We start from the raw sequence: 23,489 nt of genomic DNA on the forward strand, positions 1-23,489 counted from the left end.
TTATGCGGCATCGATGGTCGATGGCCATCCCTAGGGTCATTACATCATAGGGGTAATTCCAAGTTGATCGCAGCAGGAATTTTGTTAGCAGTTGGGCAAAACCATGTGCACTGCGGGGGAGGCAGATATAACATGTGTAGAGAGAGTAAGATTTGGGTAGGTTATTTTGTTTCTGTGCAGGGTAAATACTGGCTGCTTTATTTTTACACTGCAATTTAGATTGCAGATTGAACACACCACACCCAAATCTAACTCTCTCTGCACGTGTTATATCTGCCCCCCCTGCAGTGCACATGGTTTTGCCCAACTGCTAACAAAATTCCTGCTGCGATCAACTTGGAATTACCCCCAATGTGTCCATTAGTCTGTTGTACTTGGTGGAAAAATGTGAGCCTGTGCGTTGCTGCCTAGTGTGAACACTTCTTACTACATTTCACAGTTACCTTGAAGAAGCCATACATTAAACTGTGCTGCACATTAAGCTGCAAGCACAACTGTATTATACTATAGTTACTAATGTTAGGACCTACTTCACCTTGTGATATTTTGCATAGCACTGCAGCACACACATGTAATCCTCCATTCTTTTTTTTTAAATATATTTCGTAAGTGTTCGTAAAAACTTCAGTGCAGGAGAGAGGGCCACAGAGGGTGTGGTGTGTGACCAGTCCTGGCAATGGATGTGTGGGCAGTGCCGCTGCTCCATGTCGGTCCTCTGAGCTGCAATAGTATTTTTGTACAGTGCTACAGTCGCACACGTCCCGAGTCCTCTGCATATACAACCTCTGCTGCGATTTACTAGCGACTTGCCTCAGCAATGTCTGTAAACTCCGGCTCCGTGTCTTCCGAGATACTGGCCGCCGTCACCACGGCCAACTGCGAGATCGCTGTTCTGCCGCTAGCGCTGCTGCTGGAGTTGCAACCGCAGTACCTCAGCCTGGAGAGCGGCACCATGACCTGCGCTAGCCACAGAGGCGGCTACAACCTGTTCAGCGACGGCAGCGCTCAGATAGACGGGCGTCGGTGCAGGATCGGAAACTACCTGCAAAGGTGAGTGCAGGCCTGGAACGTTACAGTCTTTTTTTTTTTATTCTTTCCTATTCTATACTTTAGCTTCAGGTTATTTCAGAATGGTGTGCAACGCAGAGCTGGTCGCAGATTGTATACTAGTATAATAAAAAGTAGTTTAGGTCAGTAAGACTTGTTACCACACCCTAAAATGTCATTATTTTAAAAAATCATTATAAAATAAAACTGCTTAAAAATAGTCAGGGGGGGATGTACAAAAAAAAATGCAGAAAACCCCCCATTTTTTTCAAATGTACGAACCCGCGGCCGCCCGCATATCGATGCGGAGGGTATCGCTATCTTTTTATGGCGATACCCCATAGAAGCCTATGGGCGTCTTACTGCTTTCCGCCACTCATACCGACCTCCACCCCCCCTCACCTGCTTCCTTGCACCCTCCCGGTGCGCTCCACGATCCCCAACCACCTCCTACCCCACACCACAGCCATTTGTCCCTCCGGCTGTTGGGAGGAGGAGCCCAGGGAATCCCTACACACGCCACCTCCCGAGGCTGGGAGGTGACGGACCAGACAGAGGGGTGTGGATCATCAAATCGACAGTATCTAGGTCGACAATGTTTAGTTCAACCACTATAGGTCGACAGTCAGTAGGTCGACATGGATGGAAGATCGACAGGGTTTCTAGGTCGACATGTGGTAGGTTGACAGGTCTAAAGGTCGACATGAGGTTTTTTTGGTGTTGTTTTCTTCGTAAAGTGACCGGGAACCCCAATTAGTGCACCGTGTCCCCTTGCATGGCTCGCGAGCTTCGGGCAAGGTGCATCGCACCGCTACCGCTTCGCTCGGCACAGATTACCGTTCCAGTCGTAGTCACCGTGGATTGTTAAGTATGAAAAAATTCAAAAAAAGAAGGAAAAAAATTGTGAAAAACTCATGTCGACCTTTTGACCTGTCGTCCTAGCACATGTCGACCTAGAAACCCTGTCGACCTTCCATCCATGTCGACCTAGTAACTGTCGACCTATAGTGGTCGACCTAAACATTGTCGACCTAGACTGTGTCGACCTTCAGACCGGATCCCCAGACAGAGACCCCCTGCCAGCCCTCTCACAGGTCCTCTGTCATCACATTGCGATGCTAATCGCATATGTTAGTACGAGGGCCCTCATTCCGAGTTGTTCGCTTGCTAGCTGCTTTTAGCAGCATTGCACACGCTAAGCAGCCGCAACTGGGAGTGTATTTTAGCTTAGCAGAATTGCGAACGAAAGATTAGCAGAATTGCAACTAGAAATTTCTTAGCAGTTTCTGAGTAGCTCCAGACTTACTCTGCCATTGCGATCAGTTCAGTCAGTTTCGTTCCTGGTTTGACGTCACAAACACACCCAGGGTTCGCCCAGACACTCCCGCGTTTTTCCCAGAAACGGCAACGTTTTTTCGCACACGCCCAGAAAACGGCCAGTTTCCGCCCAGAAACACCCACTTCCTGTCAATCACAGTACGATCACCAGAACGATGAAAAATCCTTGTTATGCCGTGAGTAAAATACCTAACTTTTGTGTAAAATAACTAAGCGCATGCGCTCTGCGAACCTTGCGCATGCGCAGTAAGCGACTAATCGCAATATAGCGAAAATCGGCAACGAGCGAACAACTCGGAATGACCCCCCGATAGGTAGAGATGTATGTTAGTACATCCCGCCCTCAGTACGGATCCCTCTAGCTTCTGGGTTGGGAACCAAGTACATGCCGTCCCATTTATAATGATACTCTTAGTACCAACCTATATGTATTACAGACTAGCAAAGTAATTATTAATTATACTCTATTGTTATTGTGTATACGTCTTCCATATTAATAATTGTCCATTTCTAAACAACAATAGAATTAAGTTAATTACAAAACCGATGGTAATCCCCAAAAATCTCCCGGCATGGAGCAACTCATGGGCCTCCTGCTAGTGTCATCATAAGCTCAGTGATACCGCTTTCAGATCGCTAATGCCGGGTCGCACCCGGGAATCGGAAACGGGTCCTTCCCGGTGGCAACCCGGCATTGGACCCTGAGGAGCTGCCATCGGGGGCATCGACCCAGGAAATCCATTCACACTGCACCTGACCTGGTAATAGCCCGGGAATAGCCCTGGGAATCCCAGGAATTCGGGACTGGCCCTTTCACACCGCACAGCGACCCGTGGGGACTCGGCAATATACCGGGTCAATACTGGGTCATTTGTGTGGTGTGAAAGAGGTAGAATATTAAGGTGGCAGTGCAACTTTAATGGGTTTGGGATACTTGTTAGTATGTATACCACACCCAGACGTCAGACGTTCAGAATGCCGACACTCGATGTTGTCCAACTGGTGATACTGACATAATGTTGACATTTTTTAAATACTGACATTATGCATGTCGATGGAACTACTTTACTGTAACCCTAACACTGATATGTTCATAATGTAGACATGCATAATATTATGGGGTATGGTATCGGGATCCCGGTACCTGGGATGCGGCAGTCAAATCCCGACAGCTAGTAGGAACCTGACACCTAGTAGGTAAGTATGCCAGACCTAATCCCTAAACTTCCCAACCCTAACCCACCTTTCTCGCAGCCTGACCATAACTCTCCCTCCCCCGAAGCCTAACCTTAACCCTCCCCGGTGGTGCCTAACCCTAACCCCCATCCCCGTAGCTTAAACCTAACCCTCTCTCCCCTTCAGCCTAACCCTAATCCCCCCCCCACACACACACAACCAACCCCTAACCCTACCCCCGCAGCCTAAACCTAACCTCCCCAACCCCACCGCAGCTTACTTGTGTGCAGTGCCAGCAGTCCTTCATTTGGGATTCTGCCGCTGGCATTGCGATGCATGTCGGGATCCCGGCACTGGCATACTGAGCAGTGTCGGGATTCTGGCGTCTGTATTCTGACTGCTAGGATCCTGAATGCCGAGATCCTGACTGGATCCATGTTGTGGACCTGTTGACATTCTGACCAAATATGTCAGCATTCTGATTGTCCACATCCTATATATTAATAGCAGAAGGACGACCTTTATGAATGACATACAGTATTTCTATGATGCCGTTTTCTAAGCAGGACACATCGTAAAAGTCTTGGTCTGTAGGTTTTCAGAGAAATATTGGCGTTGTAATTTGTTGCTTCATTTCAGAGTTATGTGGCAAAAAAATGTCCGCCTTCCATTTACAATGCATCACCATTGTGCTCTGGAAAATGTGACAGTTTGTGAACTCTCCCTGTGCACCTGCTGGGTGACCTGAAACATGTGACCTGCTGGATGGTCTGGAAACTGTGACAGTTATTTGCAGCCACCCACTAAGCAGGGATTTCTCCTAAGGGGGTGAAAAGGGGTAAAATGTTCCTCCCAGCAAACCTTTACCCGGTTGAAACCGGACACATTATCTAGTTATTATTATTATTGTTATTATTACTACAACTTATTCACTGGCCTCCAGCTGGTACAGTGACATGACTGTTCCTTTACGTTCTGTGCTGCTTGCCGGAAACTTGTGCACTGTGTCTGTAAGAAGTCTCTGGCATAACCAAGAATGATGTCATTCATACGGTCCATGCCAATTGGTGAGCTGTCTTAAAGTCTAACTCTCAATGTGGGATGTTAAGTGAAGATTGTACGGGGGCTATTCAGGTTATCATTAGTTAAATTAGTTTACGCTTTTGCAGGATAGAAAGAGTAATGTGTACAGACTGAAACTGAAAAGAGATTTTTAAGTAATTTTCAGCCGTTGTTTATATAAATAAAAATTGTGTCTCTAGTGGTGACTGTTGCAATATGCTGATTTAAGAATGTCAGGTCCATTACTTATTGGCAGTCACTGACTACAGACGTCTTTTTTGGCATTGACCATTCTAATGAGATCATTTTAAGAAGAGGAGAAAAAATGATAATTAAAATGAAAGAAGGAATATTCTTATATTATTAATTATTTATTTTTTATCTTTAATGTTTAGGAACCTTATGCTGGGTACACACTGGGCGATATATAATCATCCATTAGAGCGAATATATCGCTAGTGGGTCGGCAGGGTGTGTATACCCGATATGTCTGTGAACAACGTCATATTGGCTGTGTGTATGGAAGGTCCTGTTACTGCCCGTTCTCTGGCTGCAGGGACTGATGTCAAAGCTGGGTGGGCAAATGCAGTTGTACTCCCATATCCCATGTACTCGACATATCGAGTGGCTGATCGGTAAGTGTATATGCTTACCTGAATCGACTGCTCAGGTAAATGTGTACCTAGCTTTAATTATCTGTAAATACCAAATTGCTTTCTAACAAATATTTAAAATGCCCGCTCTAATATATATTGTAAACGCCTGCACATCTTATTACCATGTGCCATGAATGTGCGCTATACATCGCAAAACACTGCATCCCATAAGAGAAAACAATACACCCACACATTATCTGAGTTCCAAAGCTCATTGATGTATATATTTGTTATTAAAAGGATATGTATTCAATATATCACAATGTACAGTATACATATAGTTACATGGTTACAATTTATACAGTAAGCAGTTAATACATACAGTTACAGGCCAGCGATACAATTACCATATCTTTCTCATATAAACTCGTCCCTCCATATCACTCTCTCTCTCTCTCTGTAAAATCATGCAGGAACTGGTCTAGAAGCACCTCCATCATCGTCTGGGATAAAACAGCAACTCCCTCCTGTGTGTCTCTGTAATGTGTTATCTAGTTTAAGGGAGGGAACTTTCTCATTCATGATGAGTCACTGGTCTATTCGTATGCTAAACATGTTCAGCCTTGAAGACATCCAAAGGGCTGGACTGAGTTTCCTGTCCACCACCTGTTTGGAATGTCTATTGTTCTAATAAAAATGACTTTAGCTTTCATACATTTAATCATAACTATTTGTTGCAATGTCCTACAACTTAATAACAAGTATCAAATGAATCTACACATTAATCTGCTTGCTTTAATACCAAATATGACAGGTCTATCTTGCTTCGTTTCAATAATACACATACATGACATTACTCCGTTATATAATTTTAAATCATTATGATGTCTGGCGCTTGATATTATTATAATTATGTACTGTATGAAATAAGTGTTGAATCCATCTCTGTGGCATGTCCGTGTAAATGCGTGTATTACCATATAATGCTGTGCTCGCTGCGCGTATGCAAGTATAGCGACTTATATGTGTGGAGTCTGTATGTTTTTTTCTATCTAATATTTTTGACTTCGACAGTCCACCCCTTGGCAGTAAACAATAACTGCCATCAATTATTAACATAAGAAAAAAAAATTTCAGACAATAATCGGTGACCTAGACACAAGTCTGTATTAATTTTGCAAATCAGACACTTGACTATATTTGGGGAAGACAGGGAGGAGGACGAGACATCTTCTATATGCAATCGGCGGTCACGGGACCACTGGTTGGGTGTGGGACAACATTCAACTTATAGCGTATGCTGGGACAGTGCTTTGGCCTATAATGTCTGATTTGCGACGAACATTTCACACATACATGTACCTACGTCTTTGTACACTGATGTTTGGATTCAATTGAGGTTCTGCTGGGTAGATGAAAAAGACACAAACAAATCGTGAAAGTGACATATAAAGTTTTCATGATCTACATATTCCTATCATTTTCGGAACATTGTTTCCATTTCTGGAACGTATGCTAGGTCTGTTTAATAATTGAACAAGGGTTATAAGTAGTGTCCTTCCTAAATAACATAAACCTTCGGAGTTCGGGGAGAGCCACTCATAAACCTTCCTTCCACATATATTAATGAGCTCTTTATCTGCAATGTGTGAATAGCCATTGTCTGATTGTTCCTGATTACCTCCGAACTCCATAACTACTAGACCTTTGATTTTTTCTCTGGTTTTAACAAACTGATCGGCTAATCCTGGGATCCTATAAGGAAATCACTCCTTCCTCCAGAACCAGTTCCGGTCCCACACTCGACTCCGCATAAAAAAACATCGCAAAAATAGAATGTCCTGAAAAAAAATGTTTGTCAGCGGGAAAGAGAGAAAAGAGAAATAGAACAAAACAACTCTTGTTCATAACAAATCAATTACAATGACTAGTCTTTCTGCAATCCTTTAGTACGCTCAGGTAGTGTTCAACAGTGCCGCCTCTCAGTCTTCACGGAACAGAGTCTCTGGTGATACTTTTGCGATCTCACTCCATTTACGAGTTCCTTCTGGACTACCGACTTTCCTGCAATGGGAATCGTGGACCCAAGTCTCTCTCTCGGCTACTTTCACTGGGGTAGTGCTGTCAACAAAACTTGGTAGGGTCCTTCCCACCTGTCTATTAGGCAACCTGAGCGTAAGAACAATCACACAGTCTCTTGGTTCACAATCAAGACAGTTAGTATTTGGCATACCAGCAATCAACAGTTTCAAGTTCTTTTGTCAAGTTCTCAAATGCTGGCTCATCTCAATAAGGTACTGTACTGTCACCTCATTGGTGTCTTCCAAAAACAACAACAAAAAAACACAAATACCAAAACAAAAACAAATTTCGAAGAGGGTGATTCGTTAAGTGAAGATCTGGGAGTGGTTCCGATGCTACATAATACTAGTGGCAGTATCTGTGATCACAATAGTACAATTTCAAGCTTTGCTCCTACTTCTAGGGGTACCATTATCTACACACACATTTCTGCTCAATTTTTTCTTTGCGATAAACACAGCAGCATCCGTGGCGGCAGGAAATGCCTCTACCCAGTTTGAGAAAACATCAGTGCACACCAATACATAACAATAATTCCCAAAGGGTGTTAACTGTACGAAGTCGATTTGTATTTCCTGAAAAGATCCGTCTGCAGGAGGGATGTGGGATAGCTCTGTTGGTATTGCCTTACCAATATTCTTCCTCAAGCAAGTAAGACAGGTCATTGCTTTCTCACCTGCATGAGAAGAAAACCCTGGTGCACTCCAGTAGGCTCTTACCAGCTTGCACATACCTTCCTTACCCTAGGTGAGTCAGACCATATGCCGCCTCAGCTAGGCTTGGGAGATATGCTCTGGGGGCCACTGGCTTACCGTGTGCACCACTCCAGAGTCCTGGGGACTCCTAACCATACCCCTTTGACTTCCAGACCTCCTTTTCCTGTAGGGAACACAAATTTGTATCTTAATTTAACTGTTGTGTGTTTGCAATGTAGAGTATCATGAGCATAACTCAAAAAAAAAGAAAAAAAAAACATCTCTAGAGGAGAGAAAGAAGGAGAAAATGAAAAAGAAAAATGTCAGGTTTGCCATTCACCAACAGGCATATAAGTGTCTATACAAAATTTCCCTTCACCAGTATTCTCATCCTTCCTCCACCCTTTGTGCATGACAAGGCACACTGCAGTAATACTGGTGTTATCGTGCTGTTGAGATATACTGGGTTTGGGCAGAACTCTGAAGGACCTAGGCATATGGAGTTTGAACTGTACTTGCGTCCATGTATTGTACCACCCTGTGTGAACGCAAAAGATGAAGAGGAAACTGTAGAGAAACAGAATAGAGGTTGGTGACAGATGAGTTTGTAGAGGTGGAGAAGATTTTATAAAAATTTGACAACTGGATTGGGCGCTACGGGGAAGTGATTCTCTACTTGGTCTACTCCCCTTAAAAAAATTCTGTGTTTATCGTATCGCTATTGGGACTATCCCAGCCATCAATCCAGTGTCCTGTCCATCCTAAGTTCATAGGGAACCCGGTATCTGTGAGATAATTTCCTCTACCTGTGATGGACATGAATCTAGAACCATGAAATGCAACATTAGTCTTCGTGGGTATCCAACATACTTTGTGCTTCCTGGGCGGGAGCACGCTATATGTATACCATCTCTAACAAAACTCCTGTTAAGTTAATCAGGGGCCATTTCTGCTAGAGAAAGAAGCAACAGTTTAGAGGCCTCATCTTAACCCCAGCAAGTTTTGTCAAAAGGGTAAAGTTGCATTTATTCCGTTCTTCCCATTAACCAAATCTGTGTTTTCTATATGGCTTATGATTCCTTACTATGGGGGTAATTCTGAGTTGATCGCAGCAGGAACTTTGTTAGCAATTGGGCAAAACCATGTGCACTGCAGGGGAGGCAGATATAACATGTGCAGAGAGAGTTAGATTTGGGTGGGGTGAATTCAATCTGCAATCTAAATTGCAGTGTAATAATAAAGCAGCCAGTATTTACCCTGCACAGAAACAAAATAACCCACCCAAATCTAACTCTCTCTGCAAATGTTATATCTGCCCCCCCCTGCAGTGCACATGGTTTTGCCCAATTGCTAAAAAATGTCCTGCTGCGATCAACTTGGAATTACCCCCTATATGTCCCTTGGTCCCGTCTATGTGTTTAATAATGTTGCTTGTGTTTTCTGTCTAGGGGGTCTATATTGACTATGTGTCCGACTACTCCTACAAATGCCCTTCCTTCCTACAAGTGTAACATATTATTGACCATTAGGGATCTGGGGTTTGGACTGATGTGTCTTTCCTGTATGTGCTAGTATACTTACCGTCCTCAACCTCTCCACCTGTTGGTCTCTGCGCCTAGCACTATTCTTGTGATGTTCAATAGCACACTTTCTAAGATTAGCTACTGTGACCCCTTTCCAATTTTGCAAAGAAGTCTGCACCCTGCCCTCAATGCCTTATTGAGCCCGTCCATTAACACAGAGACAGCCACCTCCCCTTTGCCGAATTAGTGTTTACCAGTGATCTTATCCAGATGGAGAGTTTTCTATTACTGCAAAAGACAAAAAAAAAATGAAAATTGTAACAAGCTTCTAGGTCATGCGAAGTATTCATTCAATCCTTCTCATCCCTTATTAAGGGTCTGTACATGGTCCAACAAACATTTCCGAGCTCATCTTGACTAGGGGCATTACTAGGAATGAATACTTCTTATATGGTAACTGAAAGAAATACCCGGGGGTTACCCTGTCTCTGTCCGCTTTCCTACTGGCAAATACTAATGTGCGGACAGGTTTTTCTCCATTTCTGACGTTACTTTCTTGATTTTTGTTTTATTTTTTGGGTTTTACTATAGATGTACACAAATAATACCATACTTACCCGTTCCACTGGTCTTAGCCACTTCCCCCACAGGCTACTGCTCTTCTTTTACCGGTTGGATACTCCTCTGAGTTCATGAGAAATGGCTGAAAACAATCAGGTCACCTTCTCCTCCTAAATAAACTTCAACATTCATTAGTACATATATAGGTTACAGTCATTTTTCATATTCTTATTATTTTCTATAGTTTGAATGCTGGCCGTAACTGCTTCCACATCTACAAATGGCGGTGTACTTGCATTCTCTTTTATTTTCCTACTTGTTTATTGTTGCTATAAGTTCAAACAGTTCTTATATTTCCATTCTTGTCTTATATGACTTTGGTTGGACATACCATCTGCAATACCTTAGGATCAAATTCACCAACCCCTCTTGCTGTCACAGGTTTAAACAATTTGTATGTCTGACCCTTTGTTTTCTGGATTTTATCGGACATATTTTAATACCTACATTCTGCAGTACCTCTGGTTCAAAGCTGCCCACCCTAGGGAATGATACCCTATCGCTGTCAGTCATACGTACCCATTCGTCACAGTAAACTTCAGCGTGTGGACCATATTTTCCACACATAATAAACCTTGCTGACCCTCTCGGCTGCAATTCTGACCTTCTCGGTCCCGAGTCTGACCTTCTCGGTCCCCACTCTTCTGCCTGAACCCTGGCTACCATACGTCCCTTAGTTGAGCAACTGGCTCCTATAATTTGTGGGTCTTGCCTTCTCAGCTATTCCCACAAATACCAAAATACTCAATATAAGGTGACGGTGAAAGTTCTCCGAGCGCTTCCACCCACTCTCGCCATGTTGGCCGGTACTACCATACACTGTCGATAGCGAAGGCAGTGTACCCAACTTAGGGCTCCTATCAGACCTTACAGCACCGTAATTTCTTTCGGTGTAGGTTCTGTTGGAATATTTTCCTGAGAGAGGCAGCGAAAAATTCCTTTTCGATATCTTTCAACTGGAATTGTTTGTAGGGTGAGAAACAGAGAAATTAGATAACTATCCTTCACCCTTTCCAGTGAAGGCCCACCAGGGAGATTTCCCGACATTATCAAAGAAAAACCCCTTTGGCTATACAATCACGTCTGCGTATGCCTTTCCACAGCGCATATGACACAATGGTATCACGTTGTGCTGTGTAGAACAAACAGACATGCGATGCAATAGCACAGCCTATAGATACTAGTTATCTATATGCCCTACGATTGCTGAAGACCACCTAGCCTAGACCACTCCAGATCACCTAGTTGTATGGGACACCTAGACCACTTCAGATCACTTAGACCACTTAGTTCTAATCACGCAAGGTAGCGAACCCTACGCCACTGGGCCTCTACTAACCCAGTGTTACCACTCCAGCCACTTAGACCACTTCAGTTCCTGGGTTCAGCTCCACTCGCTCCGCTTTCACTCACTCAAATACGCTTTGTTTTTCTGTACAGAAAATGTTCACTCGTTCTGATTGCCAGCTTTACCCCCAGAGGCAATACAGTTTTTAAACTAAATTAAGAGTAACCTGCTTCTGAAATCGGATAGTTATGTGCTATTGTATTAAATGTCTACTATCCCACCTTAATTGAACAAATATCGTGTGGTTTTATTATGCGCACACAACCCTACGCAAGCTTGCGTAATTACGCAACTGTGCGTACCCCTATGCCACGTGTGCGGCCTTGCGCCACATGCACGTTTTTGTACGCTGTCCTCACGTTCCGTACCACGTGTACCAATGTGCGTACACAATAAAACAAATCACACAACTCTATAAATGTGAGCAATACTAACTATAATCGCTCACTTAACACAGCACCCAGTTTTTTTTTCTTAACAACCGGGTCAGAACTGCGTTTCATGTCTATAATTACTCTCTTAAATACATTTATTTAAAATGTATCTGTATAGCAAACAAATGTATCTGATTTCACACAGATCTATGACTGCAATAATCTATAATTTAAATGATATGATTCAGATTGGATAGCTATCTTGCAGAACATACACTGATATAAATATACACATAATTATAATAATATTATATATATATATATATATATATATATATATATATATATAAAATTTACTGGCCTCCTATGAGTCTCATTCACCCATTCAGTGCTTCTAATTTGCATATCAAAGATGTTTTGCCTGCCTGTACTAGTGGTTGAACCAGTTAATTAACATTTCAATGCCTATCTTATAGCAAACAGAAAGTTAACTAAATCCTGGGAAAGAAGAAGAAGAAAAAAGTATTTTTTCTTTTTTTTTGTGTGTGCAATTTCTTACACCAAGCCAAGCATTTATCTCACCATTTACTCTCACTAGGCCCAATTGAAACTATTTGTAATTGACTATGGCATGGGTTAAATAAATGCATTGGTAACTCATAAATGGTGCTTGATGTGACAAAGGAAACTGATTGTTCTGAGCAGACTGAAAATCAGCTATTTAGAAAATGACCTTCCTAAAATGGCCACTGCTCCTCCCCCTTCCACATCCATGAGGTTTACACAAGATGGTGGACAGGCCATGTGGTTAGTCCAAAATGGAGGACAGAGCATGCGGCTTCCTTTGTCACAAAGAAATCACAAATCATACAAGCACCAGAAGTTATTTTAGGCCTGAGTTTTAAAAAAAAACTATATCAAGGCTATGCAGCAACTTTTAAATGTACTTTTAAATCTACTTAACAGATAAACAGTCCAATCTGAATCAAACACAATATGACTTATTTGAACTTTGTTTTGCAACAATAAAAATACATTTTAGCATTTTAAATATTATGAGAAACACATTGTCCCTTGAATTTTTCATATCATCGGCTTACTGATAACACAACAGAACACACGGATATGATTTTCTCAGCGTCACGATGCGTCCACCACAAGCTGATCGACCACAGCGTCGCGTTTGTAATGTACAGTGCATCATTAAGACCGTGATATCCCGGACGAGCCCCTATCTGTAAATACCAAATTGCTTTCTAACAAATATTTAAAATGCCCGCTCTAATATATATTGTAAACGCCTGCACATCTTATTACCATGTGCCATGAATGTGCGCTATACATCGCAAATCACTGCATCCCATAAGAGAAAACAATACACCCACACATTATCGGAGTCCCAAAGCTCATTGATGTATATATTTGTTATTAAAAGGATATGTATTCAATATATCACAATGTACAGTATACATATAGTTACATGGTTACAATTTATACAGTAAGCAGTTAATACATACAGTTACAGGCCAGCGATACAATTACCATATCTTTCTCATATAAATTCGTCCCTCCATATCACTCTCTCTCTCTCTGTAAAATCATGCAGGAACTGGTCTAGAAGCACCTCCATCATCGTCTGGGACAAAACAGCAACTCCCTCCTGTGTGTCTCTGTAATGTGTTATCTAGTTTAAGGGAGGGAACTTTCTCATTCATGATGAGTCACTGGTCTATTCGTATGCTAAACAGGTTCAGCCTTGAAGACATCCAAAGGGCTGGACTGAGTTTCCTGTCCACCACCTGTTTGGAATGTCTATTGTTCTAATAAAAATGACTTTAGCTTTCATACATTTAATCATAACTATTTGTTGCAATGTCCTACAACTTAATAACAAGTATCAAATTAATCTACACATTAATCTGCTTGCTTTAATACCAAATATGACAGGTCTATCTTGCTTCGTTCCAATAATACACATACATGACATTACTCCATTATATAATTTTAAATCATTATGATATCTGGCGCTTGATATTATTATAATTATGTACTGTATGAAATAAGTGTCGAATCCATCTCTGTGGCATGTCCGTGTAAATGCGTGTGTTACCATACATTGCTGTGCTCGCTGCGCGTATTTGCAAGTATAGCGACTTATGTGTGGAGTCTGTATGTTCTTTATATGTAATATTTCTCTAACGTCCTAGTGGATGCTGGGGACTCCGTAAGGACCATGGGGAATAGACGGGCTCCGCAGGAGACTGGGCACTCTAAAGAAAGATTCAGTACTATCTGGTGTGCACTGGCTCCTCCCTCTATGCCCCTCCTCCAGACCTCAGTTAGAATCTGTGCCCGGCCAGAGCTGGGTGCTCCTAGTGGGCTCTCCTGAGCTTGCTAGAAAAGAAAGTATTTTGTCAGGTTTTTTATTTTCAGAGAGCTTCTGCTGGCAACAGACTCTCTGCTACGTGGGACTGAGGGGAGAGTAGCAAACCTACTCACTGCAGCTAAGTTGCGCTTCTTAGGCTACTGGACACCATTAGCTCCAGAGGGATCGAACACAGGTACCTAACCTTGATCGTCCGTTCCCGGAGCCGCGCCGCCGTCCCCCTCGCAGAGCCAGAAGTACAGAAGCAGCAGAAGCAAGAAGACATCGAAATCGGCGGCAGAAGACTCCTGTCTTCACTTAAGGTAGCGCACAGCACTGCAGCTGTGCGCCATTGCTCCCGCAGCACACCCACACACTCCGGTCACTGTAGGGTGCAGAGCGCAGGGGGGGGCGCCCTGGGCAGCAATTAAGATACCTGATGGCAAAAGTATACATATATACAGTCAGGTACTGTATATATGTGCGAGCCCCCGCCATTTTTACACATGAGAAGCGGGACAGAAGCCCTCCGCTGAGGGGGCGGGGCCTTCTTCCTCAGCACACCAGCGCCATTTTCTCTTCACAGCTCCGCTGGAAGGACGCTCCCCAAGCTCTCACCTGCAGTATACAGGTGCAATAGAGGGTAAAAAAGAGAGGAGGGGCACATAAATTTAGGCGCAGAGATATCTCCTATATAATAGCCCAGATCTGTGACTTTGTGACTCATTTGCTAACGCTGGGCGGAGTCACAACACTGGGCGGAGTTAGTCAAATGAGTCACAGATCTGGGCAAATCTATAGGAGACTAGGAGCAGAAGCAGATGGTATGGGCATGGCACAGGCAGGGGTGCATACCTACCAGCTTTCTTCAGGCAGGAGGGACACACATGCGGCGAAAAGGGGCATGGCCAACGAAAAGGGGCGTGGCTTCACCGGAGGGCCCCCATTTTCATCAGTGAGGGGGCATGCCCAGCGCTCTGTGAGCTGCTGGCATGCCCCCAGGGGCGGATTATGAGTCCGGGGGGCCCAGGGCACTTGAGACAGGGGGGCCCTATCTCATTGCTGTGCCTGCTGTGGGTTTGGGGGCGTGGCCTAATCGCTCCTGCGTGGCCACGCCCCCTTATGCAAATTCCGGAGATTTTTTTTTTCCATGGGATTTTGGCCCCTCAGCTAGGGGTAAATCCAGAGGGGGTGGTCGCTCCCCCCTACACACCCGCACAGGCAGAAGAAAGCAGGGAGGCTGCTGCTTCCCTGCAACACCACAGACCTGCCAACACGCAGCAGCGTGCGCTGGCTGTAGCACAATGCTGCTGCTGTTACTGGCAGGACGGGGAGCTTAAGAGCTGGGACAGAGCTACTCCTGCCAGGGAGGCCCCTAAAACTGTGGGGCCCACGGTACGTACCCCCTGGCCCTCCCCCCTTAATCCGGCTCTGCTGCCGGAACCCCCTCTTAATCCGTACCCCCTGATGCCCCCTCTCCTCCTGTCTCCACTAAATAGACGCTGTGCGCATCTATTCACCGCTGTTCTGCTAAGCAGAACAGCGAGTTCAGGAGCTTCCCAACTGACCCCCCTTCACCGCGGGCCACGGGTGGGACAGCGGGACAGACCAAAAAAAATGGGACTGTCCCGCGAAAATCGGGACAGTGGGGAGGTATGGGGTTATGTGAGGGGGTATGCCGTACAGACAGACGGGCACCGGCTCACTGTGTGCTTGACCCCCCACATCAGCAAACTCAGCAGGGGCTCTCTGGCGCGGAGGAGCGTCACTTTCTGGCACACTCCACGCTTCTTAGCTGCAGTTTTGTGGGGCACCTGCCGCTGTGCAGGTTCCATAGTGCCTCTGTTATCTCCAGCCCCGGCAACCCCACCGCTAGCTGCAGCGCTGCCACCCGCAGTGAGGTGCGCCCAGCTCCTTCACACACTTTAGCCGGCGGGTAGCGCTGCAGAAGTCCGCGCTGATTGCAGGCTCCGACCCCCTCCTCCCTCCAGCCGCAGCATCTCCTGGGAGCTAACCAGTCACTCCCAGTCTCCCCTCTTTATAGTGCCCGGCAGCCGCGAGGCCCGCGCCGCGTGCATGCAACGACTCCCACCTCCCTCCAGCCGCAGCGTCTCCTGGGGGCTAACCAGTCACTCCCAGTCTCCCCTTACCACAGTGCCCGGCAGCCGCGAGGTCCGCGCCGCATGCTTGCTATATGACCCCCTCCTCCCTCCAGCCGCAGCATCTCCTGGGGACTAACCAGTCACTCCCAGTCTCCCATTACCACAGTGCCTGGCAGCTGTGTGAGGTCTGCGGTGTGTGACTGAGGAGGGGGGGAGGGATGCGGACGGGCAGAGGAAGCAGGACTCCAGCCTGAGAGAGTCCGCCATGCCAAGTCTCCACCAGCAGCAGATCCCAACAGGTTGGAGTGGAACAGCAGCAGCCAGCAGCAGTGACTCCGGTAAGACACATCTGTCTGTCACCACTGTTCTGTCCCTAATACCAATCTCTCCCGTGCCCTGTGTTCTGTCATGTCCCTGTCACCCCTGGCCTTGCCCTGTCACCCTTATCCTGGCCCTTTCACCCGTATCCTGGCCATTTCACCCTTATCCTGGCCCTTATCCTGGTCATTTCACCCTTATCCTGGCCCTTTCACCCTTATGCTGGCCCTGTTACCCCTATCCTGGCCCTGTCACCCCTGTGCTTGCCCTGTCAACCCTATAATTGCCCTGTCACCCCTGTCCTGGTCCTGCCGCCCCTACCCTGGCCATGTCACCCCTATCCTGTCCCTGTCATTTCTGTCCTGGCCCCGTTGCCCCTGTCCTGGCCCCATCACCACTGTCCTGGCCCCATCACCCCTGTCCTGGCCCCGTCACCCCTGTCCTGGCCCCGTCACCCCTGTCCTGGCCCCGTCACCCCTGTCCTGGCCCTGTTACTGCATACCCTCCAACTACCTTTTTGGCAGGTACAGTCCCCGCAGCGCCTCCAGACCCCTCCCCAATGCACCACACCTCCGCACCTTCCCCTCCACCACATGCGGCACCCCACCCCTCCCCATACGCAGTGCCTCCAGACCCCCTACACCACCCACAGCTCCCACTCCCCCGCCCCTCCACCACCCACAGCACCTCCAGGCCCCCTCCACCATCCACCCCCCATATATGTCTCCCTCCACACCTGCCCCCTCTCCACCCACAGCATCTGCAGACACCCTCCTCAATCCGTGGTTTCCTCCCCCCACTCACGGCACCCCTACACCTGTCCCTCCACCACCTGCAGCGCTTCGAGACCCCCTTCCCCATCTGCCGCACCACCTGTACCTGCTCCTCCCCCGCCCCTTCCCATCCCACAGCACCTCTTGAACCCTTCACCCATCCGCAACATCCCCGCACCTGCCCCTCCCCCACCCATGGCACCCCTGCCCCTCCCCCACCTGCAGTGCCTCTGGACCCCTCCCCCATCTGCAGCCCCCACTCCTCTGCCCCTCCCCCATCCGTAGCACCTCCCGACCCTTCCCCATCCGGGCCCCCCCACGCATCCGCCCCCTCCTCCACCCGCAGCATCTACAGACACCCTCCCCCATATATATATATATATAAAAACAGCAGCTACTGGGTAAACACTAAGGTACAGTGTAATCCCTGGGTTATATAGCGCTGGGGTGTGTGCTGGCATACTCTCTCTCTGTCTCCCCAAAAGCCTTTGTGGGGTCCTGTCCTCAGTCAAAGCGTTCCCTGTATGTGTGCGGTGTGTCGGTACGCCTGTGTCGACATGTTTGATGAGGAAGGATACGTGGAGGCAGAACAAGTGCAAATAGATGTGGTGTCGCCCCCGACTTGGCCGACACCTGATTGGATGGATATGTGGAAGGTGTTAAATGATAATGTAAGCTCCTTACATAACAGATTGGATAAAGCTGTAGCCTTGGGACAGTCGGGGTCTCAACCCATGCCTGCTCCCACAGCGCAGAGGCCGTCAGGGTCGCAAAAGCGCCCAATATCCCAGTTAGTTGACACAGACGTCGACACGGAATCTGATTCCAGTGTCGATGACGATGATGCAAAGTTGCAGCCTAAAATGACTAAAGCCATCCGCTACATGATTGTGGCAATGAAGGATGTGTTACACATTTCTGAGGAAAATCCTGTCCCTGACAAGAGGATTTATATGTATGGGGAGAAAAAGCAAGAAGTGGCTTTTCCCCCGTCACATGAATTGAATGAATTATGTGAAAAAGCGTGGGATTCCCCTGATAGGAAGGTAGTAATTTCCAAGAGATTGCTGATGGCGTATCCTTTCCCGCCAACGGACAGGTTACGCTGGGAATCCTCCCCCAGGGTAGACAAGGCGTTGACACGCTTATCTAAGAAGGTGGCCCTGCCGTCTCAGGATACGGCCGCCCTTAAGGATCCTGCGGATAGAAAGCAGGAAGCTATCCTGAAGTCTGTTTACACACATTCTGGTACGCTGCTGAGGCCTGCAATTGCTTCGGCCTGGATGTGTAGTGCGGTAGCAGCATGGACGGATACTCTGTCTGAGGAGTTAGATACCCTGGACAGGGACTCTGTTCTAATGACCCTGGCACATATCAAGGACGCGGTCCTATATATGCGGGATGCCCAGAGGGACATTTGCCTGCTGGGCTCTAGAGTAAACGCAATGTCCATTTCTGCCAGAAGGGTCTTATGGACTTGGCAATGGACAGGGGATACCGACTCTAAAAAACACATGGAGGTTTTACCTTATAAGGGTGAGGAATTGTTTGGGGACGGTCTCTCAGACCTAGTTTCCACAGCTACGGCTGGGAAGTCAAATTTCTTGCCTTATGTCCCACCACAGCCTAAGAAAGCACCGTATTACCAAATGCAGTCCTTTCGTTCGCGAAAGAGCAAGAAAGTCAGAGGTGCATCCTTTCTTGCCAGAGGCAGGGGTAGAGGAAAGAGGCTGCACCACGCAGCTAGTTCCCAGGAACAAACGTCCTCCCCGGCTTCCACTAAATCCACCGCATGACGCTGGGGCTCCACAGGCGGAGCCAGGAGCCGTGGGGGCGCGTCTCCGACATTTCAGCCACCAGTGGGTTCGCTCACGGGTGGATCCTTGGGCTATACAAGTTGTGTCTCAGGGATACAAACTGGAATTCGAGGTGATGCCCCCTCACCGTTACCTAAAATCGGCCTTGCCAGCTTCCCCCATGGAAAGGGAGGTAGTGCTGGCAGCAATTCACAAGTTATACCTCCAGCAGGTGGTTGTAAAGGTTCCTCTCCTTCAACAGGGAAGGGGTTACTATTCCACTATGTTTGTAGTACCGAAACCGGACGATTCGGTCAGACCCATCTTGAATTTAAAATCCCTGAACATTTATCTGAAGAAATTCAAGTTCAAAATGGAATCGCTCAGAGCGGTCATTGCAAGCCTGGAAGAGGGGGATTTTATGGTGTCTCTGGACATCAAGGATGCTTACTTGCATGTCCCCATTTATCCACCTCATCAGGAGTACCTCAGATTTGTGGTACAGGACTGTCATTACCAATTCCAGACGTTGCCGTTTGGGCTCTCCACGGCACCGAGAATATTTACCAAGGTAATGGCGGAAATGATGGTGCTCCTGAGAAAGCAAGGAGTCACAATTATCCCATACTTGGACGATCTCCTCATAAAGGCGAGGTCCAGAGAGCAGTTGCTGATCAGTGTAGCACACTCTCAGGAAGTGTTGCAACAGCACGGCTGGATTCTGAATATCCCAAAATCGCAGCTGATTCCTACGACGCGTCTGCCCTTTCTGGGCATGATTCTGGACACAGACCAGAAGAAGGTGTTTCTCCCGGCGGAGAAGGCTCAGGAGCTCGTGACTCTAGTCAGAGACCTCTTAAAACCGAAACAGGTGTCGGTGCATCACTGCACGCGAGTCCTGGGAAAGATGGTGGCATCATACGAAGCCATTCCCTTCGGCAGGTTCCATGCGAGGATCTTTCAGTGGGATCTGTTGGACAAGTGGTCCGGATCGCATCTTCAGATGCATCGGCTGATCACCCTGTCCCCCAGGGCCAGGGTGTCTCTTCTGTGGTGGCTGCAGAGTGCTCACCTTCTCGAGGGCCGCAGGTTCGGCATACAGGACTGGGTCCTGGTGACCTTCGCAACCAACCGGTGCTGATTCAGTCAGACAACATCACCGCAGTGGCTCATGTAAACCGCCATGGTGGCACAAGAAGCAGAGTGGCGATGGCGGAAGCAACCAGGATTCTTCGTTGGGCGGAGAATCACGTGCAAGCACTGTCAGCAGTGTTCATTCCGGGAGTGGACAACTGGGAAGCAGACTTCCTCAGCAGGCACGACCTCCACCCGGGAGAGTGGGGACTTCATCAAGAAGTCTTCACGCAGATTGCAAGTCGGTGGGAACTGCCACAGGTGGACATGATGGCGTCCTGCCTCAACAAAAAGCTAAAAAGGTATTGCGCCAGGTCAAGGGACCCTCAGGCGATAGCTGTGGACGCACTGGTAACACCGTGGGTGTTCCAGTCGGTCTATGTGTTTCCTCCTCTTCCTCTCATACCCAAGGTACTGAGAATCGTAAGGAAAAGAAGAGTGAAAACAATACTCATTGTTCCGGACTGGCCAAGGAGGACTTGGTACCCGGAACTGCAAGAAATGCTCACAGAGGAACCATGGCCTCTGCCTCTCAGACAGGACCTGTTGCAACAGGGGCCCTGTCTGTTCCAAGACTTACCGCGGCTGCGTTTGACGGCATGGCGGTTGAACTCCAAATCCTAGCAGAAAAGGGCATTCCGGATGAAGTTATTCCTACGCTGATAAAGGCTAGGAAGGACGTGACAGCAAAGCATTATCACCGTATACGGCGAAAATATGTTGCTTGGTGTGAGGCCAGGAAGGCCCCTACAGAGGAATTCCAGCTGGGTCGATTCCTGCACTTCCTACAGTCAGGTGTGACTATGGGCCTAAAATTAGGGTCCATAAAGGTCCAGATTTCGGCCCTATCCATCTTCTTTCAAAAAGAACTGGACAGGGCAGAATTGCGGACTCATTCGCAGTTTCTGCCAAAGGTGGTGTCATCTTTTCATTTGAACCAACCTATTGAGGTGCCTGTGGCTACTCGTGACTTGGAGGACTCCAAGTTGCTGGACGTAGTCCGGGCTTTGAAGATTTATGTAACCAGAACGGCTGGAGTCAGGAAGACTGACTCGCTGTTTATCCTGTATGCATCCAACAAGCTGGGTGCTCCTGCTTCAAAGCAAACTATTGCTCGCTGGATCTGTAACACGATTCAGCAGGCTCATTCTGCGGCGGGATTGCCGCAGCCGAAATCAGTGAAAGCCCATTCCACAAGGAAAGTGGGCTCTTCTTGGGCGGCTGCCCGAGGGGTCTCGGCATTACAGCTTTGACGAGCTGCTACTTGGTCGGGTTCAAACACTTTTGCAAAATTCTACAGGTTTGATACCCTGGCTGAGGAGGACCTTGTGTTTGCCCATTCGGTGCTGCAGAGTCATCCGCACTCTCCCGCCCGTTTGGGAGCTTTGGTATAATCCCCATGGTCCTTACGGAGTCCCCAGCATACACTAGGACGTTAGAGAAAATAAGAATTTACTCACTTACTATTTCTCGTAGTCCGTAGTGGATGCTGGGCGCCCGTCCCAAGTGCGGACTTTCTGCAATACGTGTATATAGTTATTGCTTAACAAAGGGTTATGGTTATGTAGCATCGGTTGAGTGATGCTCAGTTGTTGTTCATACTGTTAACTGGGTAAGTTTATCACAAGTTGTACAGTGTGATTGGTGTGGCTGGTATGAGTCTTACCCTGGATTCCAAAATCCTTTCCTTGTAATATCAGCTCTTCCGGGCACAGTTTCCTTAACTGAGGTCTGGAGGAGGGGCATAGAGGGAGGAGCCAGTGCACACCAGATAGTACTGAATCTTTCTTTAGAGTGCCCAGTCTCCTGCGGAGCCCGTCTATTCCCCATGGTCCTTACGGAGTCCCCAGCATCCACTACGGACTACGAGAAATAGAATTACCGGTGAGTAAATTCTTATTTTTTGACTTCGACAGATCTCAGCACACATTGGAAGTAAATTGTTTTTTAAAGTTACATGAGTTATTGGTTCAGTTTTCACTAGGGTGTACAGGGAAACCCCGGGTGGGCCCCATTGCTTGAGAGACCACCCCCCTCATCTGGGATCAGGTTCCAAACTATGCACTTGAATTATACATATGTTACAATATACTGCACAGGACTACATGGTGTATTTTCTACATTGCATTGTTGTTATTATCAATCCGGTACTTTATCATTCATGGACTATATTTATCAAGGGGTCCAAACCATGCATGCTTAAGTGGTTAGCCAAGACTCTGTGTTGGCTGGCCACACCCCCATGGAGGCTGCCCAAACCCGTAAATATGGCTCCTACCACTGCATTCCCCTTGTGGGTCCTTTATGCCTCGGTCCGACACTGGAAATCTGTCAGCAGGGGCGGAAGACCCAGAGGCAACTGAGTCAGTTGTTGTCTGGCTCCAGCCCTGAAGTGGGCACATGGCTACTGCACTGATTCCCTACTGTGCCCTTTCTGCTCCACTAGAAGTCTGGAGCTAACGAGTGGAGGCTGTGCTGTGTGTGGTCACGGATGTCATGTGACATGCAGGGGAAGTGGGGGACATGGCCCACGCAGGGGAAGTGGGGGACATGGCCCACACAGGGGAAGTGGGGGACATGGCCCACACAGGGGAAGTGGGGAACATGGCTCACAAAGGGGAAGGGGGGACATGGCTTACACATGGGAAGGGGGGGGGGCATGGCACACACAGGGGAAGGGGGACATGGCTTACACAGGGGAAGGGGAGGGCATGACTCACACAGAGGAAGGGGTGACATTGCTAACACATGGGAAGGGGGTACATCGCTCACACAGGAGCCCCTAGTTGTAATAAAAGGGAGAGACATGCCAAGCAGCCACGTGAGGGACGCCACAGCCTGAGGCCTAGACACAGTGTGATCATTGAGATTGTAAGTTTTGATTTTCCTATCGGTGCAGATTTGTTTGTTATTTTTCATGTGAAGCCAATTTGTTTTATTATTTCTCCTACGTCCTAGAGGATCCTGGGGACACTTCAAGAACCATGGGGTATAGACGGGATCCGCAGGAGACATGGGCACTTTAAGACTTTAAAAGGGGTGTGAACTGTCTCCTCGCTCTATGCCCCTCCTCCAGACTCCAGTTTAGAATCTGTGCCCAGTGAGAAGGACATTTCAAGGAAAAAGGATTTATTTTTAT

General features: G+C 47.2%; 1 protein-coding gene across 1 annotated transcript in view; it reads left to right on the forward strand.

Annotated features, from left to right (window-relative positions):
* Positions 1-644: 644 nt before the first annotated feature.
* MEDAG (mesenteric estrogen dependent adipogenesis) overlaps positions 645-23,489 on the forward strand; it is a 116,912-nt gene continuing 94,067 nt past the window's right edge. The window contains exon 1 of the mRNA XM_063951754.1: positions 645-1,050. Within this exon, the coding sequence (XP_063807824.1) occupies positions 818-1,050 (233 nt within the window). The 5' untranslated portion in view covers positions 645-817. The remainder of the gene's footprint in view (positions 1,051-23,489) is intronic.

This window comes from Pseudophryne corroboree, chromosome 2, assembly GCF_028390025.1.
Source record: "Pseudophryne corroboree isolate aPseCor3 chromosome 2, aPseCor3.hap2, whole genome shotgun sequence".
NCBI classification, from domain to species: Eukaryota; Metazoa; Chordata; class Amphibia; order Anura; family Myobatrachidae; genus Pseudophryne; species Pseudophryne corroboree.